The 27,121-nt window shown below is 38.1% G+C and overlaps 2 protein-coding genes across 2 annotated transcripts in view; one reads left to right on the top strand and one right to left on the bottom strand.

The window, feature by feature from the left end:
- Positions 1 to 1,145: 1,145 nt before the first annotated feature.
- On the top strand, positions 1,146 to 27,121 carry LOC128641075 (uncharacterized). The gene is made up of 5 exons (XM_053693626.1): positions 1,146 to 1,217; positions 3,460 to 3,500; positions 6,711 to 6,785; positions 18,755 to 18,944; positions 24,306 to 27,121. Exons 1-5 carry the CDS (start codon positions 1,151 to 1,153, stop codon positions 24,695 to 24,697), a joined length of 765 nt encoding a protein of 254 aa, XP_053549601.1. The 5' UTR covers positions 1,146 to 1,150; the 3' UTR covers positions 24,698 to 27,121.
- The window catches only part of MYSM1 (Myb like, SWIRM and MPN domains 1), a 287,009-nt gene continuing 285,320 nt past the window's right edge, over positions 25,433 to 27,121 (bottom strand). Inside the window, exon 20 of the mRNA XM_053693624.1 lies at positions 25,433 to 26,466. Within this exon, the coding sequence (XP_053549599.1) occupies positions 26,263 to 26,466 (204 nt within the window). The 3' untranslated portion in view covers positions 25,433 to 26,262. The remainder of the gene's footprint in view (positions 26,467 to 27,121) is intronic.

Raw genomic sequence — 27,121 nt, 5'->3', positions numbered from 1 at the left:
TTGGTCCTGAAATTTAAATATAGTAATTTGTCAGATATATATAATGTCTCATAGCACATGAGAACCAATAGAAACACAAGAATATATAAATAACAACCGCAAAATTAAATAAACCGTTGCGCAAACACATTCATGCAATGCATGTATGTATTTAATATTTATATTAATGTCATTTTAATTTACACTATTCTTATGATTCAAATTCAAAACGCAATTTGTATCCATTGTATGAGTTTAAAAAAAATATCAAGATGCAATATGTAGGTAAGTAATAGACGCCATTTTTAAAGTGTAGTATTTTGTGTTGTGATATTTTTAGAAGCTGTGAAATCAAATTTGTTTTTTTAAAGAAAAAAATAAGATTCTTGTTGAATCTGTTTGAGATGGGGCATAATCGGCATACAATATGTGTTTTGGATGTGATATTGATATCCATTATACTGTAAAATTATAATTTGCCCCTGACTAGTGATAATAATAAGTTCACAAAATGTATTTAGTTAAAGGGACATTATACTTAAAAATGTTCTACCATTTAAGCCTAGATTACGAGTGGAGCGCAATATTGCGATTTTGAGAGCACAGTAATATCAGCGCACGTAACCTCACAAAATAAAAAAAAAATGTTTTTTGTTTTACAATAGAGGTGGAGTTTTATTTATAATGAACCATTTTAGTTATTTATTAAGCATCTTTACTCAAATAAGCCTAGTTTGTGTTACACCAATATGGTCCTGTAAAAGTAAGTGACAAATACAAATAATCTTCCATTTTTTGCTACAATTGCTACATCTAACTTTTTTGTAGCTTTTAGAATAATTTACAATCATACCAAGATATTGTTTTAAAAAACATCATAAAACTGCACATGTATTTTAGAGATGTATTTTTACATAGATTTTCTAATATTATTTTGGTAACTAAGACCAATGCGATATTTCTGTAATTTGTGAAAAGTCATCAAGGGATAAAAAGTGCAACATTGGCCGCACAGCTTTATTGCTCTGCATAGCAAGACAGCATAACAAACAAGGAATGTTCTGATTGGTTACTGATTGAATTTTGCTTGCGATACCATAGCAACGGAACTAGAATTACCTTCCTACGTTACGCGGTGACGTCATTATCCCGGAAGAGGAAGTAAACAAATATGGCCAGAAATGAGGAGAAGCAGCATGGCAGACTCAACAGGCTCTGGCTTCAGAAGGAGAAGGAGGGTAGGGGTCCTGGCTTTTGTGACTGCGTGTGGGGCTAATTACAGCGGATCTGTACAATCTAAAGATTTGCTTGACAAATAGGTTATTTCAGGCTTCTGCAGTGGTGGAAAAGGAAATCTTCATTAGTTCAAATAATGTTTAATAGGAAAAACATACAGTACAAGGTTCAAATATGTTATAGACGGCGGTGCAATTCTAATATAGCTCCAAACAGAATGGTATTAGCCTGTTGGTTGCAAATATTTAAAGGGCCATTAAACACTTTGAGATGGTAATATAAAATGATAAATTGTATATAATAAAACAACTCTGCAATATACTTTCATTATTTATTTTGCCCTCTTTGCCTGTAATTCCATTCTGAAATTGTGAGCTTTTCAGTTCCTAGAAAAGGAAGTGCAGAACACTGTTACATCCAGCACAACCATTGGCTGCACACTCTAATGACCTATTTATAAGTGACTCTAATTGGCCACAGCAGAGAAGGTAACACAAGTTACAACATGACAGCTCCCAGTGTTTTATAGACACTAAAACTTTACACTTATTTTGTCACTTTTTAAACAACTAATGAAACTTTAAAAAAATACATCTACATTTTAGTCATGGACTAATCTTTTGTTTGAATGCATCATTCTATCTAGCATGTATTTAGTGTTTAATGTCCCTTTACTAACTATTTCAGCCTTATATCACTTGCTGTTTATTGAAATGAAAATGCCACATTTTATCTAGGAGCCAACATTGTGAATACACAAATACAGTAATTAATTTGTAGTTAAACATGTAATTTTATTGTATTACAAAAGTGATACTGAAACAGCAGTAAGTGCACAAGTGATACTTAAATGTGGTAAAATCTGATTTTAGCGTCCTATATTATTTTCTCACCCATATCTCATTATGATATTGTTGCTTCCCTTTGTGTTCCTAATGATCCATGTTACCTGCTGGAATGTATTAAATTGTTTACGGACAAATCATTTACTTTTACTTTGTTATTTGAAATAGCTGCTTTTTCATCACTTTAAGTACGTATTATAGAAAAGCTATGTAAACAAGAAGGTTTTGAAGTGATCACGCTGCCAGTGAGAGATAAAATGTTAGTTTTCCACTGTTCTCTCAAAGTTTTGGTCTCACTGTGCATAGAAAGATAAGATAAGAAGGATATTGTGTAAATATATGAGGTAAGCTAAAGAGGTCTACTCTCCCTGGAACATCAGCCAATTTAATTGGTTTGTAGTTTAAATGACCAGAGACAGCTATTTGATATACATAAATAAACACAAATACACAGTTTACCATACATTTTATAATCTGCAGCTGGTAAAACATGTCATTGTAAGCACATTAGGGGAAAATCAAATTTACAGTACACTGTCCCTTTAACTGTTGCAAAAGGAACAAACAAAGGTGAAGTCACACTTTGGAGCCACAAGCAGTAGATTGTACCTTTTTAATTAAAGGGACCATAGACGCCTTGGCAGTTTTTTCTAAAATATTTAGATATGCATAATGAAACAATTTTGCATTATGTTTTTATTATTTATTTTGCCCTCGTTACATGCAATTTATCTCTGAAAATGGAGCAATTTCTAATTTTAAGACCTTTGGAATGCACCCTGCAGAATTATCAAGGCTAACCTTCCTACTTATCTGTCTCTAACTGGCTTTATCAGATAACAACTGCAAAACAACTCACTTAATACTAACTTTATGACCATGACTAGACTTGTCGTCTGTGGACTAAAGCCTAAATTGGGAAATGGTGGGTGGAATTTGGCTATTGAAAAATAACTGCAGTAAAAAGAATGTTGCTTTAAAAACCTTTAGACTCGGCCGGGCTGATATGTAATTCTATAGCAACACAACATAAATGTCTTGTAATTACAAGGTGTTTACTGTCCCTAAATATCATTGTTGCTGGCATTGGACACATAAAGACTTAGATCCCTAAAAAACAATAATTTTGAGAGATAATGTTCTTCTCAGCAACACCAATATTCTGTTGATGCTAAATCACCACAATTATTCCAAGATCCCATGAGGCAGGGCTGCCCCCCCCCCCCTTTTTAACTAGTTATTTTATCATATTACCAAAAGAATTAAATGGTGTACTTAGAAATCACCAACATTATTATTATTATTATTATTATTGCACAACATCAAAAAGGTACAAGCTGGGAGTTTATCATATTCATTTTCATTTATAGTTTAATATTTTTTGTTTGTTTTGTTACAGAGGGTCATCTCAAGGAAGTTTACAGTAAAAGACCTAGGTTGGTAAGTTGGTTAGAAACACAAATATGAGGTGCTATTTACTAGTTACACAGGAGAAGATCTTCTTTCTGCTAAAAACAACGGCCACTACTCTTACTTATTTTACTTGACCTGTCTGCTGCCTTTGACACTGTTGACCATCCCCTTCTCCTACGGACTCTCAGCTCCCTTGGGCTCTCTGACACTGCCCTCTCCTGGATCCACTCTTATCTCCCTAATAGGTCCTTTTCGGTCTCCTTTGCTGGCGACTCCTCCTATCCATTGCCTCTGTCTGTTGGAGTACCTCAAGGCTCTGTTCTGGGTCCTCTACTCTTCTCTATTTATACTTCCTCACTGGGTAAACTTGTCAGTAGCTATGGCTTCAACCTATCACCTCTATGCTAATGATACTCAGATCTACTTATCCACCCCTGCACTCTCTCCTTCTGTCCTTTCTCACATCAGTGACTGCTTATCTGGCATTTCTTCTTGGATGGCCTCTCGCCACCTGAAAATCAACATGTCCAAGACTGAGCTCCCCCCCCCCCCTCTAATTCAACCTCAGTTTCTAACTTTTCAATCACTGTTGGCAGCACCACTATCTCCCCATGTCTGCTGCCTAGGAGTTACACTTGACTCCAATCTGTCCTTCATACTCCACATCCAATTGCTCTCTTTATCCTGTAGCAACCACCTACACAATATCCCCAACATTCGTCAGTTTCTGAGTGCTGAAACTACTAAACAGCTAATCCACTCCCTGGCAATTTCCCGACATGACTACTGTGATAACCTACAAACTGGCCTCCCTCTCTCCCGCCTCTCCCCTCTTCAATCCATCCTAAATGCATCTGCCAGGCTAATCCACCTCTCCCGATGCTCTGTATCCGCTGCACGTCTCTGTGAGTCCCTTCACTGGCTTCCCATTCACAGCAGAAATTAATTCAAATTCCAAATTCTCACCCTGACCTACAAAGCCCTAACCAACGCAGCCCCCCCCCCCTACCTGTCCTCACTCATCAGCAAATAAGCTCCAGCCCGACCCCTAAGATACAACAATGATCTGCTCCTTGCATCTTCAACCATCACCTCCTCCCATGCTAGACTACAGGACTTCTCTCATGCGGCACCAACCATCTGGAATACACTTCCTCAAGCTGTCAGACTCTCCCCTAACCTTTCCTCCTTTAAACCCTCCCTAAAGACCTTTTTGTTCAGGGAAGCCTATCTCCAAATAAGTAACAAATGAATTCCACTTGCCTAATAGCTGCCCTCATCTAGCCCTCATCTAACTCCACACTAACATCATTCTCACATTTGCAGTCCCCACCTCCTGTTTCTCACCCTCCTACCCATCTAGATAGTAAGTTCCCATGGGGATAGGGCCCTCAATTCCCCCTGTATTTGTTTGTTAAACTTTGGTGTCTTTTATATTGTATTGTACTGTACTTTTATCTTTGTACCCATGGACAGCGCTGCAGAATCTGTTGGAGCTTTATAAATAAATAATAAGTTAACCCTGAGTAATAGTCATACACACAAGTAAAAGCAGCTACTGATTTTTTGTGTGTTCTGTAGATGGTGCTTAATTAAAGTGCAGATTGTTAAAGGGACAGTATACACCAATTTTCATATAACTGCATGTAATAGATATTACTATAAAGAAGAATATGCACCGATACTGATATAAAAATCCAGTATAAAACCATTTAAAAACTTACTTAGAAGCTCCCAATTTAGCTCTGTTAAAAAGGTAGCTGGAACACCCACTGCAAGTGGGAAATAGCAGACACTCCCCCTTCCTCTGCATATGAAAAGACTCTTTACACAAACAGGAGCAAGCTGGAGTAGGTGAACGTTGGTATTCTCCTAAAACTTTAGGGCTTGGTTAGGAGTCTGAAAATCAGAGCAATGTTATTTAAAAATAAGCAAAACTTAATACTGTACATTAAACCCCCTCCAAAAAAAACCCTGTATGGGCTCTATAAATGGAGCATCTAAAAAACATTTATGCAAAAAAAATCAAGTGTATAATGTCCCTTTAACTCACAGGCCCTACATATTAATCTGATCTCATCACAAAGGACAGGCTATAACCAATATGCTCTTTTTCCCAAGATGTATATTTCTGCCTGTTGAGATTTAGCAGTAGGGTGTAGCTAAATCCCTCTAAGCAGTAAAGTGCATATAAATCATTCTTAGGATAACACAGACATGAATCTCTTGCAGTGGGGAAAGAGATTTAGGTCTGTGTTTCCCTATGAATAGTTTATTTTCAGGTTTTTGTTAATATTTCTTTCTGTGACACGTGTAGGTTTGTCTCCCAAGGGGTATTCAAGGAACTTAAACAGTGATTCCTTGCTCCCTGGCTAGAGGGACATTCATTGATGAGGCCAGGACAAAGTCATGTTCATTTAACAAAGCTTGTTTCATTTAAAAACAAATAAACATTTCCATGTATCATGAGACTGGACTGTCTTTTTGATTTTTTTTGGATATGATAAGACAGATACATTTAAAAATAGTTATTTTATAAGGTCATAACTGGACTAAAATATCATATATGGCCAAAAGTATGTGGACACCTGACCAAAAACATCTCATTCCAAGACAAGGAGCATTAATGTGGAGTTGGCTCTTCCTTTGCAGCCATAACGGCCACCACTCTTTTGGGAAGGTTTTCCACAAGATTTAGGAGTGCATCTGTGGTCATTTATACCCATTTAGCCAAAAGAGCACTTGTGAATTCAGGCACTAACGTCGGACGAGAAGGTCTGGCTGCCAGTCCGCATTCCAATTCATCCTAAAGGTGTTCAATGGGGTTGAAGTCGGGGCTCTGTGTAGGCCACTCGAGTTCCTCTTTACCAAATTTGTCAAACAATGGCCTTATGGACCTCGCTTTGTGCACAGGGACATAATCATGAAGGAACAGGAAAAGGCCTTCCCCAAACTGTTTCCATAAAGTTGGAAGCACCCAGTTGTCTTAAATATCTCTGTATCCAGTAGCATTAAGATGACCCTTTACTGGAACTAAGGGGCGTAGCCGAACCCTAAAAAACAGCCCAGACCATTATCCCTTCTCCACTAAACTTTACAGCAGGCACTATGTATTTTGGTAGGTAGCATTCTCCATCCACCATACCCATCAGACTTTAGATAGTGAAGCGTGATTCATCACTCCAGAGAACATATTCTCATTGCTCCAGAGTCTAACTACTTCTCTTTGTCTTGTAGTCTGCCTTACATAAGGCTTCGGATGTCAAGAAATGGATCCCCAGCATTAAAAATGAGATAGAATACTACTTAGAGGTAAGACAATAATAGAATGTGTAGACAATTTGTTTAGAGTTTATCATTTTGTTTTCTTGCCTTCACTATGTATATTTAAGTTATCTTTGTCAAAAGTATGTGCATACGTTCCCAATAATATAGCCTGTTGCCATTTATTTAAAGGGGTAGACACTACATGTGCATTACCTTCCTGCATCATAGAAACAAAGCAACCTGCATGCTTAAGTGCTGCTTTATTTCCTGAGACTCATCCATCATTAAAGGGACACTGAACCCAATTTTTTTCTTTTGTGATTCAGAGCATGACATTTTAAGCAACGTTCTAATTTACTCCTATTATCAAATGTTCTTTAATCTCTTGGTATCTTTATTTGAAATGCAAGAATGTAAGTTTAGATGCCAGACCATTTTTGGTGAACAACCTAGGTTGTCCTTGCTGATTGGTGGATAAATTCATCCACCAATCAAAAACTGCTGTCCAGAGTTCTGAACCAAGAAAAAAAGCTTAGATGCCTTCTTTTTTAATTAAATTCTTTTTATTGAATCTGCATGTTAATTACAATAACAAAATCAAATAACAAATTTGAAAACATAAATAAACACTTTTCTTAGGCTGTGTTACAGACTCTTTTTACTATTACTTTTTAATAATAAAGCAAGTTAAAGGGGGGGAAAGAAAAATTCAGCTCATCAGTTCAATCTCAGGTCATAAGTTACCATGGTATATAGTATTTTACATTAAGGTCTTTGTATCTACTCACCATACTCCATATATCAATTCACAGTATATTTCCCAAAACATTAGATAATTACGTGTTATTTTTTAATATAATCGTCCCAGATTGCATGTAGCATAGAAAAGCATTCTGTGTTACCTTTCTTATACACATAATATTGCTTGAGTTCTAGTAGTTCAGTGACCTTATCTCTCCACATTGCCAAAGAGGGAATGTTTTTCGACTTCCAAACTTTAGCTATTAGTATTTTAGCACTGTTAGTGAATATTCTAAATAATGGAATAAGGTGCTTGGAGGGCAATTGGGTAGATTTATTTAATAACCATATCTGGGGGTCGTGTGGTATAGTGATTTGTAAAATGTGTTCTACTTCATGCATTACCTCATACCAATAATGGTTTATCTGGGAACACCACCACCACATATGCCCCATTCCACTTCCAACGTGTCCACATCTCCAGCATTTGTTGCTGACTTTGGGGTATAACTGATGTAACTTACGGGGGGTTAGGTACCAGCAGTGCAGAATTTTGTAATTGGTTTCCAGGATAGAGGCTGAGGAAGAGGATATTTTAGTATTTATAAATATATTGGACGCTGTTTGTGGTAGAATAATAGTTCCCAGCTCCCTCTCCCACATCTCGACAGAATATGGTAAATTACCTGGTGGTGGTTGAGTTATGCTTTTATATATGATAGAAAGTGAATGTCGTACTGGGGATTTAGATAGATATAATTTCTCTGTTAGTAGGCGAACGAACCATATTGTTCCTATGTTTATGGGTGTAAATGTAATGATATAATCTCCTGTACGAGTACCAATTTCTCGCCCAGTCGTACCCCCTCTCCATCAGTTGGTCTTGTGTGCATATAGTTTCGTTTGCCGTTACATGATGTATAGAAATGTCTTCAAACTTCGGATCTGTTAAAGTGGATTGAGTTTGGGAAGATAAAGAGAAGTCAGTGTTATAAAGTAGTGATGTCAAGGGGCCCGGGTTAGATGAAAGACAAGGGAAGTGTCTAGTGGCCGAGTCCCATTGAGAGGTAGTTTCCCTAGTGATTGGATTGGCGAGCCCTTTAGATTTCTCATGGAAGTCAGGTCTCCAGCATAAACTAGCTAATGGGAGGTCTGGGGACATGTAATCCTCTAGCCATACCCATCTCCTTTGTTTTGCTCCCACCCTCCAGTCTAGTATCCTCTGCAGGAATATGGATATTCTATACGCCTCTAGATTGGGTAACCCCCCTGTAGCCTGGATCGGAACATGGTGTTCTTATTGATTCTTGGTGGTTTCCTTTGCCACACAAAAGAGCTGATTAAATTTTGCATCTGGGGAAGATATTTAGGAGGTATAAGGATTGGCAGCGCTTCCATGATATAGAAGAGTCTGGGAAAAATATTCATTTTTATAGTATTTATACGTCCCCACCAGGACAGTTTCTTTGAACTCCAGGATGAGAGGTCACTCATAATTGATGTCTTAATTGGGAGATAATTAACCTGGAATATCTTGTTAAAAGAGTCGGGCAGGTATATACCTAAATATTTCATTGCCCCCCTACACCATCTAAATGGACAACTTCTTTTGATCGATTCCACCGAGTTCTCCGAAAGGCTAAAGCCCATAATTTCAGATTTGCTCTGATTTATTAAAAGATTTGTTAGGTTATAAAAGGTAGAGAACTCCTTTTAAAAGCAGTGGGATTGATTTTATGGGGTTGATTAGGGTGAAGAGGATATCATCTGCGAACAAAGATATCTTATATACTTCCTGTTCTATTATTATGCCTGTAATCTCTGTATTGTTCCTGATCTTGGTGGCTAATGTTTCAATAAGAAGAGTGAAGAGTAGTGGTGAAAGGGGACAACCCTGACGTGTGCCATTTCTAATGAGGGTGAAAGGGAACCGTTAACTAAAATTCGAGCACTGGGAGATGCGTATAATGCAAATATTCGTTTTAGAATAGTAGAGCCTAAGCCGAAAGCCTCCAGGGATGATCTCAGAAATGACCAATTGACGCGGTCAAAGGCCTTTTCGGCATCTATTGATATCAAAACTGAAAGGATATTTTTATTTGTTATATGCCAGATTAGGTGAGTATTACGAACTGTGTTATCCCTAGCTTCGCGACCCGGGACAAAGCCCACCTGGTCATTATGTATGAGGCTAGGAAGGAACCGTTTTAGGCGATTAGCTATTATTTTTGCAAATATCTTTATATCTGTGTTAATAAGTGAAATCGGGCGATAGTTATTTGGTCTGAAGACTTACTAGGTTTGAGTATTACTGAGATATGTGCTTGAAGTGATGTTGAGGAAAAGTCCTCATTTTCATCTATGCTTTTATAGTAATGTAAAACGTATGGCGATAATATTTCTTTAAACTGTACATAGTAGGAGTTTCCAAACCCATTGGGTCCTGGGGCCTTAACTGTGGGGAGAGAGGATATCACCTCAAGAAGCTCTTCCTCTGAGTACGGGGCGTCTAATTCATCCCTTTGTTCTATTGAGAGTCTAGGGAGATTTAGGTCAGAGAGAGAGTCTGATATTTCATCCAAGTTAGGTTCCCCCGCGTCGCGTCTTATATTGTAAAGGCTGTCATAGTAGTCCCTGAAAGCTAGTGTAATGTCATTAGTGGTTGTCTTTATGTCACCCGTGTTAGATGCCTTCTTTTTTTCTATAAAGATAGCAAGAGAACAAAGAATAATAGGAGTAAATTAGAAAGTTGCTTAAAATTGCATGCTCTATCTGAATCACGAAAGAAGATTTTTGGGTTCAGTGTCCCTTTAATAACGATATAGTCATGCACAGTAGTACCTGGTGACATCACACAATGTAATCGGCATTTTGAGACATTGCTTGGCTATGCATGATGTAACAGTACATAGACAGTTGTGGTCTTTGAAGACAATGTTTAAACATGTCACTGTTTCAAATTTAGTTTTAGCAAAGCTAAGGATATCTGCATCTGGTTTTAAACATTTTCACAGAAGCTAGAGCTCTCACTTGTATGTGCCATATTGAGACATTCTAATGCTGTGAGTGGTCTACTGGATATAACAATCACTGGAAATTAAAGTTGTCCTCTTTGTGTAAGTCAGGGCTTGACAAATTTGTCAAACTTTTGGCCATAAGATAGATGGATATAGATAGATATATATTATATCTATATATATATATATTCTGTGAGGCATAGAAAGGATCCAGCCGCACAAAGCTATTTTTAGGTGTGGCTGGTAGCAGCCAGCTGTTGGAAACCCATAGGTATCTTGGGGATTCTAATCCAGGGAGCCAAGACCTAATTTTAAATCACCAGTGACTCCCTGGTGCCTGGTTTTGTCAAGCCCTGGTGTAGACGACTGACCATAAAACAACATTTCTTATGGTTATTTTAAGATAGCAAATAAGCCAAAGACTTATGACTGTTGAGTATGGATGATATCTCCCTTGTCATAGACCTTCTCACATTCACTCCTTATGCTAGCACAGACCTGCTGAACCTAGGACCAAAATTTAAGAAGGTGGTGTGTGTACGGACATGGTTCCCAAGCAAGAAATGTGTATGCACATGACTGATTCTCGTGATCAGTATTTACTGGTGCAAAGTAAGATTGCACAATTCTGCAAGTAGTTGCATGAGTTTGTCAATCACCCCCAGAAGGTCTGATTTGATTTGATTTTATTCCGTCAACTCTGATGTGGCAGAGAGGTTAGGAAGTACACGTCTTATGACCATTGCTTCTTAAATTGTGATGTGCAGGCTCTTATAACCAGGCCTGCCCTGCAAGGGCTCATAAGCTGAAGGCACAGCTAAATAATTAGCAGAACATAGCTATTTATATGGTTGTACTGATCTGCTCTTATGGTAACTGAACACTTTCTCAAGTTATAGGTGGAAAGCCTATCTTTTTAATTTGTAAAATGTGTAGTAGATTCACTAAGAGTCTCTCCAGTCCCTATGTTATCAGAGAGATGTGATCTTTATAGAATGGAATAACATAGAAACTGAAGTAATTATTAGTGAATCTGGCCAAGTGTGTATCTTAAATATAGTATAATTGCTGTATTTGCAGAGTAGTGCAGTGGTTAATGTTCTGAATGGCTATTGTGCAAATAATTTTAATTTAAGTCCTTTAGGCACCGATTACAAAAAAAAATCTGTTGAAAGACAAGTTGCCTTTGTTAATAGACATTTCTTTATTTTCCATAGCAAAGACCACTTTATATGCAAGGAAAATCTTCATATGTTAAGCATATGTGTTTTTGTTTAAGAACTGCGCTGTTGGCATAAACTGAACACTTAATTATTTGATTCCTCCTCAGTTTGCCCAGTAACTGCTGCCAAGGTCTGCTTGGTTACAGGGTTACGTATACTGTACATGTGCACTCCAGATGCTGCAGTTAATAATGCTGCAATAAGACTTTCTGAGTGTTCCACCTTGTGTGTACTCTGCCTTAAAGGGACATTAAACACCAAATAAATGCTAGATAGAATTATGCTTTCAAAGAAAAGATTTAACATGTAGATGGATTTTTTAAAGTTTCATTAGCCGTTTAAATATTGACAAAATAAGTATAAAGTTTTAATGTCTATAAAATAATGGGAGCTGCCGTGTTGTAACTTAGGTTACCTTCTCTGCTGTGGCCAATTAGGGACAGTTATAAATAGCTCACTAGAGTGTGCAGCCAATGGCTGTGTGGAACATAACAGTGTTCTGTACATCCATTTCTAACAGGAACGGAAAAGCTCACAATTTCAGAATAGAATTACAGAAAAGGGGCACAAAATAAATAATGAAAGTATATTGCAGAGTTTTTTTTTAATTATACGATTTATCATTTTATATTGACATTTTAAAGTGTTTAATGTCCCTTTAATGCGAGCAGAGCCAGACGAGCACTCCAGAGCTGCTTGTCTTTGTTTTGCATCCTTAAGCGAATGCACATAAACATGACAGTAAGTCAAAATAAAAATTGAAATTGCGCAATCGTTCATGCTATTGCGTGATTTTAATGATGGTATTGGGTCAGGGGGGAGTGTCTTTAAAGCTAGGCACGCCCTCCAGCCTGGATCCCATTTAGGAAGCGGCTGTGGCTTCAGGACGCCAAATGGCTATGAAGTTCCATGCCGTCTAAAGCCCAGTGCAGTTAGAACAGACATGGAATGTTCTAACAGTGGGAAAGGGTTAAAGAGACGAGAAAGCCAACACTTTTTTCTTTAATGATTAAGACAGAGCATGTGATTTTAAACAACTTTCTAATTTATTTCTATTCGATTTTCTTTGTTGTCTTGGCATCTTTTGCTGAAAAGCAGGGATGTAAGTACAGGAGCGTGCACGTGTTTGGAGCTCTATATAGCAGCAATTTTGCAAGAGTGTTATTCATTTGAAAGAGCACTATAGGGCAGCAGTTTTATAACAATGTTATACATTAGCAAGAGCACTAGATGGCAGCAGTTTTATAACAATGTTATACATTAGCAAGAGCACTAGATGGCAGCAGTTTTATAACAATGTTATACATTAGCAAGAGCACTAGATAGCAGCAGCTTTATAATAATGCTATACATTAACAAGAGCACTAGATGGCAGCAGTTTTATAACAATGTTATACATTAACAAGAGCACTAGCTGGCAGCAGTTTTATAACAATATAACAATGTTATACATTAGCAAGAGCACTAGATGGCAGCAGTTTTATAATAATGTTATACATTAGCAAGAGCACTAGATGGCAGCAGCTTTATAACAATATATAGCAGCAATTTTGCAAGAATGTTATTCATTTGAAAGAGCACTATAGGGCAGCAGTTTTATAGCAATGTTATACATTAGCAAGAGCACTAGATGGCAGCAGTTTTATAACAATGTTATACATTAGCAAGAGCACTAGATGGCAGCAGTTTTATAGTAATGGTATACATTAGCAGTAGCACTAGATGGCAGCAGTTTTATAGTAATGTTATACATTAGCAAGAGCACTAGAGGCAGCAGTTTTATAACAATGTTATACATTAGTAAGAGCACTAGATGGCAGCAGTTTTAACACAGTGTTATACATTAGCAAGAGCACTAGATGGCAGCAGTTTTATAACAATGTTATACATTAGCAAGAGCACTAGATGGCAGCAGTTTTATAACAATGTTCTACATTAGCAAGAGCACTAGATGGCAGCAGCTTTATAATAATGCTATACATTAACAAGAGCACTAGATGGCAGCAGTTTTAGAACAATGCTATACATTAACAAGAGCACTAGATGGCAGCAGTTTTATAATAATGTTATACATTGGCAAGGGCACTAGATGGCAGCAGTTTTATAATAATGTTATACATTAGCAAGAGCACTAGATGGCAGCAGTTTTGTAACAATATTATACATTAGCAAGAGCACTAGATGGCAGCAGTTATATAACAATGTTATACATTAGCAAGAGCACTAGATGGCAGCAGTTATATAACAATGTTATACATTAGCAAGAGCACTAGAGGGCAGCACTATTTCCTGCCATATAGTGCTACAGACACTTACCTACGTATCTCTGAAACAAAGCAAATTTGATAATAGAAGTAAATTGGAAACTTTTTTTATAATTGCTGCTCTGTCTGAATCACAAAAGAAGATTTTTGGATTTCCCTTTAAACATTACATGTTGTAACTTAGGGTTTCTATAAACCGGTCACAGAGTGTGAAGCGTAAAGCAGTGTCGGACACTAAAGTCAAAATGTAAACTTTTTTATGATTCAGATAGAGCCTGCAATTTCTTTCCAAATTACTTCTAATAACAACACATTTTCTTTGTTCTCAGTATCCTTTTGTTGAAGAGAATATCTAAGCGTTCAGGGAGTAGACATACCTGGTGAGTCAGTGACAAGAGACCTGCAGCCATCAATCAACAGCTAGCTCCAGTAGTGCATTGCTGCACCTGAGTCTACCTATGTATGCTTTTCAACAAAGGATACCAAGAGAACAAAGCTAACTAGATAATAGAAGTTAAAGTGAAGGTCAATTAGATGAATTAGTGCCTGGTTTTTAATAAACCTATTAAAACAAGGGCACTTTTTAATTCATCAAAATTGACATTTCACTCGTTTTCTTCATTAACTTACCTTGTAATCCTGACATCCACTGCAGCACTTCCTCCGCCCGTCGCAAGCCCTCTTTGCAGGTCCAAAATGACGAATCCGGCTTCCTCCAATCACGGCGTTGCCTCTGGCCATGATCCCCCCGGGGGGAAAGCCGTGATTGGAGGAAGCCTGATTTGTCATTTCTGATGTATGAAGAGGCTTCCGATGGCCGGGGGAATCGCTGAAGCGGCTGTGAAGATTAAAAGGTAAGTTTTTGAAGAAAACAAGTGAAATGTCAGTTTTGATGAATTAAAGTGCCCTTGTTTTTAATAGGATTATTAAAAACCGGGCACAAATTCATCTAAATTGACCGTCACTTTGTCTGGGCCTGCACTTCCACTTTTAACAGGAATTAGAAAGGCCACAATTTGCAGAGTTAAATTACCTTTTTTTTAACACAGTTTATCTAATTACATAACAAAAAACAGCCATTCTTTTCAGTAAATTATTTTTATAAATCGCACACTGGTTACTTTGTCTACTGTAAAAATTACGCTTTGTTTTTTGTATTTGGGAGGTGGGATTTTGCCATTTTGAATACTAAAGCTATAATGTAAAAGTGCATCATGGTCTGATAACCCCCCCCCTCCTGAAATTGTTGTTTAACCCCTTAATGAACACAGCACTTTTCCATTTTCTGACCGTTTGGGACCAAGGCTATTTTTACATTTCTGCTGTGTTTGTGTTTAGCTGTAATTTTCCTCTTACTCATTTACTGTACCCACACATATTATATACCGTATTTCTCGCCATTAAATGGACTTTATAAAGATACCATTATTTTCATCATATCTTATCATTTACTAAAAAAATAATGATAAAATATGAGGAAAAAAAATGGAAAAAAACACACTTTTTCTAACCCCCAAAATCTGTTACACATCTACAATCACCAAAAAACACCTATGCTAAATAGTTTCTAAATTTTGTCCTGAGTTTAGAAATACCCAATGTTTACATCTTCTTTGCTTTTTTTGCAAGTTATAGGGCCATAAATATAAGTAGTACTTTGCTATTTCCAAACCACTTTTTTTCAAAATTAGTGCTAGTTACGTTGGAACCCTGATATCTGTCAGGAATCCCTGAATATCCCTTGACATGTGTGTGTGTGTGTGTGTGTGTATATATGTGTATGTGTATATATGTGTATGTGTATATATGTGTATGTGTATATATGTGTATGTGTATATATGTGTGTGTGTATATATGTGTATATATGTGTATGTGTGTGTGTGTATATATGTGTATGTGTATATATGTGTATGTGTGTGTGTATATATGTATATGTGTGTGTGTATATATGTGTATGTGTATATATGTGTATGTGTATATATGTGTGTGTGTATATATGTGTATGTGTATATATGTGTATGTGTATATGTGTGTGTGTGTATATGTGTGTGTGTGTGTATATGTATATGTGTATGTGTATATATGTGTATGTGTATATATGTGTATGTGTATATATGTGTATGTGTATATATGTGTATGTGTATATATGTGTATGTGTATATATGTGTATGTGTATATATGTGTATGTGTATATATGTGTATGTGTATATATGTGTATGTGTATATATGTGTATGTGTATATATGTGTATGTGTATATATGTGTATGTGTATATATGTGTATGTGTATATATGTGTATGTGTATATATGTGTATGTGTATATATGTGTATGTGTATATATGTGTATGTGTATATATGTGTATGTGTATATATGTGTATGTGTATGTGTATGTGTATGTGTATGTGTATGTGTATGTGTATGTGTGTGTGTGTGTATATATGTATGTGTGTGTGTGTATATATGTGTATGTGTGTGTATATATATCATTTTTTAGAAGACATCCCAAAGTACTGTATTGATCTAGGCCCATTTTGGTATATTTCATGCCACCATTTCACTGCCAAATGCGAACAAATAAAAAAAATCGGTTACTTTTTCACAAATTTTTTCACAAACTTTAGGTTTTTCACTGAAATTATTTACACACAGCTTGTGTAATTATGGCATAAATGGTTGTAAATGCTTCTCTGGGATCCCCTTTGTTCAGAAATAGCAGACATATATGGCTTTGGCGTTGCTTTTTGGTAATTAGAAGGCCGCTAAATGCCACTGTGCACCATACGTGTATTATGCCCAGCAGTGAGTGGGTTTATTAGGGAGCTTTCAGGGTTAATTTTTGCTGTAGTGTAGTGTAGTAGACAACCCCAAGTATTGATCTAGGCCCATCTTGGTATATTTCATGCCACCATTTCACCGCCAAATGCGATCAAATTTAAAAAACGCTACATTTTCACAATTTTAGGTTTCTCACTGAAATTATTTACAAACAACTTGTGCAATGATGGCACAAATTATTGTAAATGCTTCTATGGGATCTCCTTTGTTCAGAAATAGCAGACCTATATGGCTTTGGCGTTGCTTTTTGGTAATTAGGCCGCTAAATGCTGCTGCGCATCACATGTGTATTATGGCTAGCAGTGACGGAGTTAATTAGGGAGCTTGCAGGGTTAATTTTAGCTTTAGTGTAGCGATTAGCCTCCCACCTGACACATCACACCCCCCTGATCCCTCCCAAACAGCTCCCTTCCCTCCCCCACCCCACAATTGTCCCCGCCATCCTAAATACTGGCAGAAAGTCTGCCAGTACTAAAATAAAAGGGGTATATATATATATATTTGTAAGCATATTTACATATGCTGATGTGTAGGATCCCCACCCCCCCCAAACGGCTCTCTAACCCTCCCCCTCTGCCTTATTGGGAGCCATCTTGGGTACTGGCAGCTACACTACAGAAAAAAAAAATACATTTTTTTTCTGTAGTGTAGCTTCCCCCCCCCCCCCCCACACCACAAAGACCAACCTCCCAGATTCCTTAGATCATTTTTTGTATTCATTCCCTCCCACTTATTGACCAACATTTTTCTCTAGTGTAGCGGTTTCCTCCTGCTCCGCCCCCAGCGACCCCGCCCCCTCTTACTGATAGTAACCATCGATGGCCGCCCACCTGCCTCCTAGACTAGCTCCCACCAACGATACTGGCCATCGATTTCTGGTGCAGAGAGGGCCACAGAGTGGCTCCCTCTGCACCGGAGGGGTAAGAAAGGTTATTGCAGGATGCCTCGATATTGAGGCATCACTGCAATAACAAGAAAGCAGCTGGAAGCGATCAGGATCGTTTTCTACTGCTTTCCAAGACCGATGATGTACGTCCTCAGGCATTAACTGTATTATTTTTTTTAAGGACGTACGGCGTCTGTTATTAAGGGGTTAAATAGAACTTAAAAGTTTAAAAATATATTAGAGCATTTTATTGTTGCGCTGTTGCTTGTATATAACGGTCTTTAACCTATGCAGAGAGAGTAAAGTGAACATCTTGAGATTTTTATAAACTCATAGTAAAACAACTTTAAAATATATTATTATTTATTTTGGTCCCTTTTCATGTAATTGAGCTTTGAAAAGTGCCAATTTTCTATATTTCAGAACATGAAATGCTTCCTACTGACTCCAAGGCTAACCCTGCTACATATTTTCCCTAATTGGCTTTAACAACTAAAAAACAGAGTACTTTATACTAGCATTATGACTATAGCTAGTGTTGTAGTCTGCAGACTAAAGCTCAGGCCGGCTCCGCCAAATGGTTGGTGGAGTTTGGGTATTTAAAAATAATTGCAGTAAAAAGGATGTCTATTTGTTTTAAAAAAATAAATAAAAAAGAACAAAACAGACCGGCTGATATGTTACTCTGTAACAGGGGTTTTTAAACCAGTCTTCAGGCCAGATTTTAAGGATTACCTTGGGTAAGAGCAGGTAAATAACCCTGTTTACATAGGGTCATTCTGCAGCAAGGGAGCATGCTGGGTGCACAACCTTCACTGTGTTTACCATACAGAAAAATTAGATGATATTAAAAAAAATGAAACCCTGTAAATGAAAAAAAGAACATTTTATTTTTACACTTGTATGTCTCTAAGATTTAATATTTACTGAGTGACCGGCACATGAGGGAGACACGTGTGATAAAAAAAGGCTTTGTCAGGGCAATAAAATCTAGTGCAGGTCACTATATAATAACAGTGGCAATGCTTTTTATTGATATACATTACAGCAGAGCCAGCTGACACACTATTCTGACAGAAAAATACAAGAATTTCAAGAAAAAATTGAATCACTGAAAAAGGAGTATCAGAGTTTTCTGTGGAAGCTGCGCAGGTTGGATCCCACTTGCAAAGACCACCCCTGGAAGCAAAGAGGCTACAGCAGGAAGAGGACTGCAGACGGAAGTGCGTCAGACTCCGGTATTGTAATGACATTGCTGATATATATTGGGGTACCAGTCATTTTCTTCAGATATCGAGGGAGAAAGAGGTTTTAACTTATTTACAGAAATGAGACAAATGTATAGGCACAATAGGTTAAAGGGACATTAACACATCCATAGAAATATATTATGTATCTGCAGATGTACAATGCTGGGCACAGCTACTCTAGTATTACTACTCATTATGCTATGGGTTTTCCTCCTGTTGCTGCAGCTCTATTTAAAGCCATGTCCCTATTTTAACCCCTGAAAAATTGTCAGGTGGTGAAGCTCTACCTCTATGTACTGAGGGCTGCTATCTTGGAGCACAGATATTCTCGCACATTATTTCTGTCACAGGCTGCGTTTACTTATCAATGACAGTTCTATAATGTGTTACAGGTTAGGGGCATGATACAGAGCTGGAGGTGTTATATTCGTGCTCTGGCTGCATTGCTATAGATAGTTCTTGAGTATTTAAAATGTATTTTCTAAAACTGTGTAAAAACAAAATTTATGCTTACCTGATAAATTTCTTTCTTTCTTGACACAATGAGTCCACGGATCATCATTAATTACTGTCGGGAATATCACTCCTGCCCAGCAAGAGGCAGCAAAGAGCACCACAGCAAAGCTGATAAATATCATCTCCCTTCTATCCCACCCCAGTCATTCGACCGAAGTAAAGGAGAGAAAGGAAGTAACAAGGTGCAGAGGTGTCTGAAGTTTATAAAATACTAACAACCTGTCTAACAGGGCGGGCCGTGGACTCATCGTGTCAAGAAATAAATTTATCAGGTAAGCATAAATTTTGTTTTCTTTCTAATGACACAATGAGTCCACAGATCATCATTAATTACTGTTGGGAATCAATACCCAAGCTCGAGTACACAGATGATAAGGGAGGGACAAGACAGGAAACCTAAATCGAAGGCACCACTGCTTGAAGAACCTTTCTCCCAAAAACAACCTCAGCCGAGGCTAAAAAGTAAAAATTTATAGAAGTCTGAAAAAGATTGAAGAGAGGACCAAGTTGCAGCCTTGCAAAACTTCTATAAGGCTTTATTTTGAATGCCCAGGAAGAGGAAACAACCCTCGTATAAAGAGCCGTTACTCCCTCGGTAGGCTGCTGTCCAGCAGTTTCATAGGCAAATGAAATTATACTCTTCAGCCACAAAGAAAGAGAAGTAGCAGTAGCTTTCTGTCCCATACGTTAAACAGAAGACTGACGAAAATCCTTAGTCGCTTGTAAATAGAATTTTAGTGCACGAACCACGTCCAGATTGTGTAGAGGCAGTTCCTCCTGAGAAGGAGTAGGACACAAAGAAGGAACAACAATCTTGTGATTAATGTTCTGGTCTGAAACTACTTTAGGGAGAAACCCTAATTTAGTACGTAAAAAGGAGACTCATACTGCAATACCGAGAGCTCTGAAAATCTACAAAGAAAATGAAAGAGCAACAAACAAAACTTTCCAAGATAACTTAATATCTAAGGAATGCATCGGCTCAAACGGAGCCCCTTGAAGAACTTTAAGAACTAAATTAAGACTCCAAGAAGGAGTAACTGGTTTGAATACAGGCCTGATCCTGACAAAACGATTGTACATCTGGGAGTCCGCCAGACGTTTATGTAACAAAATAGACAAGGCAGATATTTGACCCTTTAGGGAACTTGCCAATAATCCCTTCTCCAAACTTCTTGGAGAAAGGACAGAATTCTTGGAATCCGAACTCTACTTGGATTCACACCAGAATAGATATTTACGCCATATCATATGGTAAATCTTCCTAGTCACAGGTTTACGAGCCTAAATCATGGTCTCGATGACAGATTCCGAAAATCCACGCTTGAATAAAATAAAGCGTTCAATCTTGAAGCAGTCAGCTTCAGAGAAAGTATATTTGGATAAAAGAAAGGTCCTTGAATTAGAGGGTCCTTCCTCAAAGGAAGTCTCCAAGGTGGAAGAGATGACATGTCCGCCAGGTCTGCATACCAAATCCTGCTAGGCCACGCCTGTGTAAGGAGGATCACCGACTCCCTCTCCTGCTTGATTCGAGCAATGACCCAAGGTAGAAGAGCAAACGGAGGAAATAGGTATGCGAGACTGAAATTCCAAGGTACCGTCAGAGCATCTATCAGTACATCCTGAGGGTTCCTAGACCTTGACCCGTACCACGGGAGTTTGGCATTCTGCCAAGACGCCATGAGATCCAATTCCGACTGACCCCATTTAAGAATCAGGCTGGAAAACACTTCCGGATGGAGTTCCCACTCCCCTGGTGAAAGGTCTGTCTGTTTAGGAAGTCCGCCTCCCAGATTTCTCACTCCTGGAATGTGGATCGCCAACAGACAGCAATTGTGGGTCTCCGCCCACTGAATGATCTTAGCTACCTCTGTCATGGCCAAGGAACTCTGAGTTCCTCCCTGACGGGTGGAGTAAGCCACTGAAGTTATATTATCCGACTGGAACCTGATGAACCGGGCCAAAGCTAACCGAGGCCAGGCCAGGAGAGCATTGAAGATTGCTCTCAATTCCAGAATGTTTCTGGGTAGAACAGACTCCGACCGAGTCCATGTTCCCTGAGCCTTTAGAGAGCCCGAAACTGCTCCCCATCCCAGAATGCTGGTATCTGTTGTCACAATCACCCAGGAAGATCTGCAAAAGCAGGTTCCCTGGGAGAGATGATCCTGAGACAACCACTAAATTAGAGATCCCTTGTCTCCTGCTCCAGCTGTAATCACGGAGACAGATCCGCATAATCTCCGTTCCACTGCCTGAGCATGATTAACTGTAGAAGTCTGAGGTGGAAACGGTGAACGGGATGCTATAGGAAATATCCCTTTAAAATTAGGAGATGGAGAAAAGGGGATACTCGGATTCTCCCATTCCTTAGCCATAATCTCTGTAGCCCTGTCTGGTGCAGGAAATACTTCCACCATGGAGGGCACTTTGAAGGATTGACTACATCGGTAGCGACAGAGTCGTCTAGAGTAGCTAAAACCTCCTTAAGTTACAAACGGAGGTGTTCAAGCTTAAACCTGGAGGAAACAACCTCAGTGTCAGATAAAGGCATTTCACTGACTCATCTGAAATTTCCCCCTCAGATACTACCAAAGTACTGTATCTTCCTCAGGCTTCTGGAAAGAAAAATTCGGAATAGCCACTACTGTATTAGCAACCTTTATTTTGCAAGGTAACTCCAGGTGGAGTTTGAGAGGAAGCGCAGGGCACTGCATGTGTGGGCAATAAAAATTTTGGGACACTTGAGGAGACAGTTGCGGAATATATTGAACATTGTCATTAGACTCCTGAACAGCATCTGCTTTAGAAGGAGTTGGCTCAGAAAAAAAAAGTCTATCCCTATAATTTAAAATTCTCTCAACATATGAGGAACAGAAAGGGATTGGGAACCACATTGGCATCAAAAATATAAGGAACAAGTGCAGGGCCTCTTTGTCCATTCTGCCTCACAATGGATGAATTATTCAAATAAAATTATTACATTTTTTAATATTTAAACAGAAAAACGTTACTGTCTCTTTAAATTTTAAAAGTTAACTTTTTTATTTTTGTGTGCAGAAAAGGTTAATTAGGTACGCAAATACTGCATAACCCCTCTACACCTCAGCTAAACCTTGCTGAGGTGCCTATTAACCCTTCTGGGACCAGTTATAATCCTCACAGAAAAAGATCCGGAACTCAGCTGTAACGCTGTCTGGTTTTATAAAGTGGCACTAACATTTCACAGGGTGTAGTAATCAGAGTGTTTACTCATGTGTTAGGAATTCAATACATACTGAGGACTCTGCTCCGTTCCTTCCGATAACAGGAAGTGCAGAGAAAGCGGTGTGCAACGCAAATTGGCGCCACACATAGCTCCGCCCATCGTGGGTGTTTCAAAAGGCAATCTCCCGGTCGCCATGTTAATTGTTATAGTTGAGGCACCGGGAGTTAAACATTCTGTCAAGCCTCTTTACAACCTTCCGAACTTGCTAGGCAGCTGCTTAGCCAGTGCCGTATGTGAACAGTGAAACCACTGCATACTGAGCCAATCTCCCCAGCGATTTAAGCGACCGTGAGCAGTGAAAAACACCTCATCTTGAGTCCTCAGCCCCGGTGCCTGACTAAAAAGTGCTGTCATATAATCCCCTCCTCTTATTTATAGGAGGCTCTATGTCCCGGTAAATAAAGTGCTCCACTTCCTCTGAGATCTTTTATTTCCCAGACCCAGAATAAAAAGTCAGCACTTACCTTGTAAATATGCCAGACAGCAAGGCAGCTCACCGGGTTTGAGAGGTCCTCTCCCTCACATAGCCCTGTGGAGAAAAGATAAAGCCTGAGTAATCTCACTTAGGCTATCAGGATTAGGGCAGCATAAATTACATGGGAGGCAGTGTGAGAATTATGTCCCACAATTACCCATTGCTCTAAAGCCACCACTGCTCTACTGAAGAGACGGATATGGACTACGGCTACATCCCAGAACAAAGCAGCACAATCTTGCACTACTTAAAAAAAAATAATAAACTCTTGATTGAAGAATCTTTTACTAACACCTAACTTTACCACTTCCTTGCTCTAACGTAGGCAAAGAGAATGACTGGGGTGGGATAGAAGGGAGGTAATATTTATCAGCTTTGCAGTGGTGCTCTTTGCCGCCTCCTGCTGGGCAGGAGTGATATTCCCAACAGTAATTAATGATGATCCGTGGACTCATCGTGTCATTAGAAAGAAAAATGTAAAGCTCACACAAAGTATTGTGCACCCTAACTCCAAGCAAATTATACAGCTGTAAAAAAGTGGGCACTATAATCGATCTATGAGTGTGCACTTCTGTCATAGGCTATGAGAATACCTTTGTTCCAAGATGGCGGTGCCCAGAATGAAGAGGCAGAGCTTCAGCATCTCGCACCTTTAAGCTATTAAAATAGGAGAACTGATTTGTAAAGAGCTGAAGGAACAGAATAAAATGTAGTTGTGCTTAGCAGTTTAATGTCACTTTAACAACTCCCCTATCTTTGGTGGGTGTCACAACCCTGTACAAGCTTGATAGAAGAAAGTGGATTTATTTATTGCAAAAACATAAAAAAAACAACTTCTTGAATTACCTTCATTAGTGGAAGACAAAAATGAGTGCAATATGTCCCTTTAATCTAATCCTGTGCGACTAGCACTGCTGATTGGATCAGCGTCAGTGTCCGCTTTGGACAAGCAGTGGGGTTTAAATGCATAGCATTACAGCGTCGCTAGTGATAACATTATATGCTCTAATGGCTTATATAATGGTCTTAAGTAGAAGTTGCATCTGTTCACCAGTTACAGGTTTTTATCAATTATAATATTGTGTATTTCAAGGGGAACATGGTGGGACCAGGTTGCTGTGTACTCCGATCCTCGATAGTGTAAAGAATGATGTTAGTGACTCAGAGGAGGACACTTGCTGTGTTGGAGAAGACAAAGACCCAACATCAGGTTGCACAAATGTTCATCTGCAAGTACAGGATAAACCTCTTGAATTTAACATTAAAAAATCTCGCCCTAAAGATCTTTGGCTCAGGTCATCCTATAATTCTAGTGAAAGCTGTACAAACAGATTAAAAGAGATTCTCTTGTCACATCATCAGGATCAACAAGGACACACAATGTCTGCAGAAAGGCAAGAGAGTCGGACTGAAGCATCTTCCAGTAACACAGTGAAAGGGATCCTAGGATTAGACTGTTATTCTTCCTCTGACGAAGATAACTAACAGACTATGTGCTTAACCCATGTCTAATCTAAGGCCAAAATGCTTTTTATCTGGCCCTTCATGTTCCAAACTGAGTACTGGGAGGATTTTTATTTATTTAGCAAATTAATGATGTGAATATATAGGAAGTAGAAAATTATCTAGACCCTGTGTGCTTTTTCCCATGGCTATAACATTTTGCCAGCAGATATTGACCTTGTGCAAGCCAAACCAATGACATATCTAGCTATAGTACTGCTCATTGAAAGGGTGGAAAAGTTGAAATTAAACATTCACAATTCAGATAGAGCATTCAATTGTAATCAACTTTCCAATTTATTTCTCTATGAAACAAGGAAAATACTTGCTTGACGTGCAAGTTTGGTGCACAACCTTTTCAGATGCAATCAAACAAAGTTCCAGAAACCTACAGATTGAGTAGTCACAGAAAGGGGGTTAGGAATAAGCCAGTGGCATGAATGTGTATTCAGATTTGAGAAGTGAAAAGCTAACAGGGTAGGATGGGATAGAAAGTGGAGGCACCTTGTAAACACCCGTGCCTTAAAGTGAGTTATCCCAGATTAACAATTCTGTCAAACAAACTATAATGTTGATAGTGCCATATGTACAATAAATCAAAGAAAAAAATTATTAAAAAAATATCTGAATGCTTATTTTACCCTTAAACCATTTAGATATTTATTTTCCTACCTAGTAACAATTTGAAGGACATAAGGTACAAGCAAACAATAGTCATTTAGGTTTATTTGTATTTAATCACAAAATCAATATATACATATTTATTTAATAGTCAACTTTGTGGTCATAATACAATATGAAACTAGAGGAAAATGAGAAATAATTTAATCGGTTTAATTTCACAAACTGAATAATGTAACTTGTCCTTGGGCGTTAATGAGACTCATGTTATGAGATACATTATCTCCCTTGCTTCATGACGTGTGCTTAGCTGCTAGGAATTAAAGGGACATTAAAATGTTTGACATAATGATGTATTCAAAGCAAAGATTAAACTGCAAATAACATGCAGATCTGTTTTAAATTATAGTCGTTATAGAAATATTTCAAAATAAATATAAAGTTTTGAAAGGGGTACTGCCATATTGTAACTAAGTTATCCTACGGAGGTCAATTAGGGACAATTATAAATGTTCTGAAAAGTAACAGTCTCAAATGGTTTAGTGTCCCTTTAAAACATTGTCATGAAGTACAACTGTACATTCCTCACGTTGATCTATTTATTCAAAACTTAAAATAGTTTATTGTAAAATATGACCCCTGCTTTGTGTTTTTTAGTTATAAAATGATTGGAACTGTTAACGTTGCTCTCATCTTAAAATAACCATGAAATAAAACTATATTTAATACAATTCCCTAAAGAAATAAAAGGTCCTGTAGGAGACAAAGTGTGTAAGTAATTAGCGGCCTTTTTAATGAGGGCCATTCATACAGTTTAGGTTTTGTATTTCTTGTGCAAACGTGACCATTTATTCTCCCGCAGGGATCTGAATAAGGATTTATTTTCAGTCTTTAACACAATATCTCCACGGATGCAGAAGGAGTGCTTAGTTTTTTTGCTGGTCAATGTTTTCAGGTACAGGACTAATACTGGCTCTGTCAAAAGTCATTTTCTGCTCTTCCTGTTCCACCTCTGTGTCCTTTGCACATTTAAAGGTGCTGTGAAAAAGATGCTCAATTTGGCTCAGGAATTCCTCAGCAACAATGGGACAGGCTGCTCTCAATAAAGTCTTCTCCAAACAGGTCAAGAGCTGTTGCAAAAAAAAAAGTCAAATGAATGAATTAATAAGCCGGTAGCATAGGCTACATTTATAAACTGTACTTTTTTGTGTGCATTGCATTTGTGTAGTGCTGTTAAATGTTTGTTGAAAGGAAAACATCCCCTAATATTAATTAAGCCTTGCACTGGTGTAGGCACTAACACGACATCTAAACATAATAGCACCACCTGCTGCTTGTCATTGGTAATTACATTACTGGAACGTTGCTTAGCTTCAAAATGTGCGACTGAAAAGCCATGTTACAGCAATTTCACTAAACCATACGTGTGCACTTCATTGTGTCTTTGCTGCACTGTATCTGAAACATTGCTGCTTTATCAAGTTCGGTTTGCCGGGAATTCTATGTCTTGTGTACAACAAAACCCATAGGTGATATTTGTCATGTGACTCCCCACACATTTTGTTATATATTATTGTGCGATAATGCATTACTTTGTACCATCTGTTCCTTTATCTGAATGTTCAAATGTAATATGTCCCTAATAAACTCAAACATCTTTTTGAAGGGGTGTATTATTGGACTGCAGAAAAACAATGCTAATTTTGTTAAATAAAATGTTTTGCGTACCACACGGGTTGTTTGTAATGCTGCACATATAGCTAAATAAATACTATGCGTATATAA

The sequence above is a fragment of the Bombina bombina genome, chromosome 10 (assembly GCF_027579735.1).
Source record: "Bombina bombina isolate aBomBom1 chromosome 10, aBomBom1.pri, whole genome shotgun sequence".
Classification (NCBI taxonomy): domain Eukaryota; kingdom Metazoa; phylum Chordata; class Amphibia; order Anura; family Bombinatoridae; genus Bombina; species Bombina bombina.
This window is presented reverse-complemented; position numbering and strand designations above follow the sequence as displayed.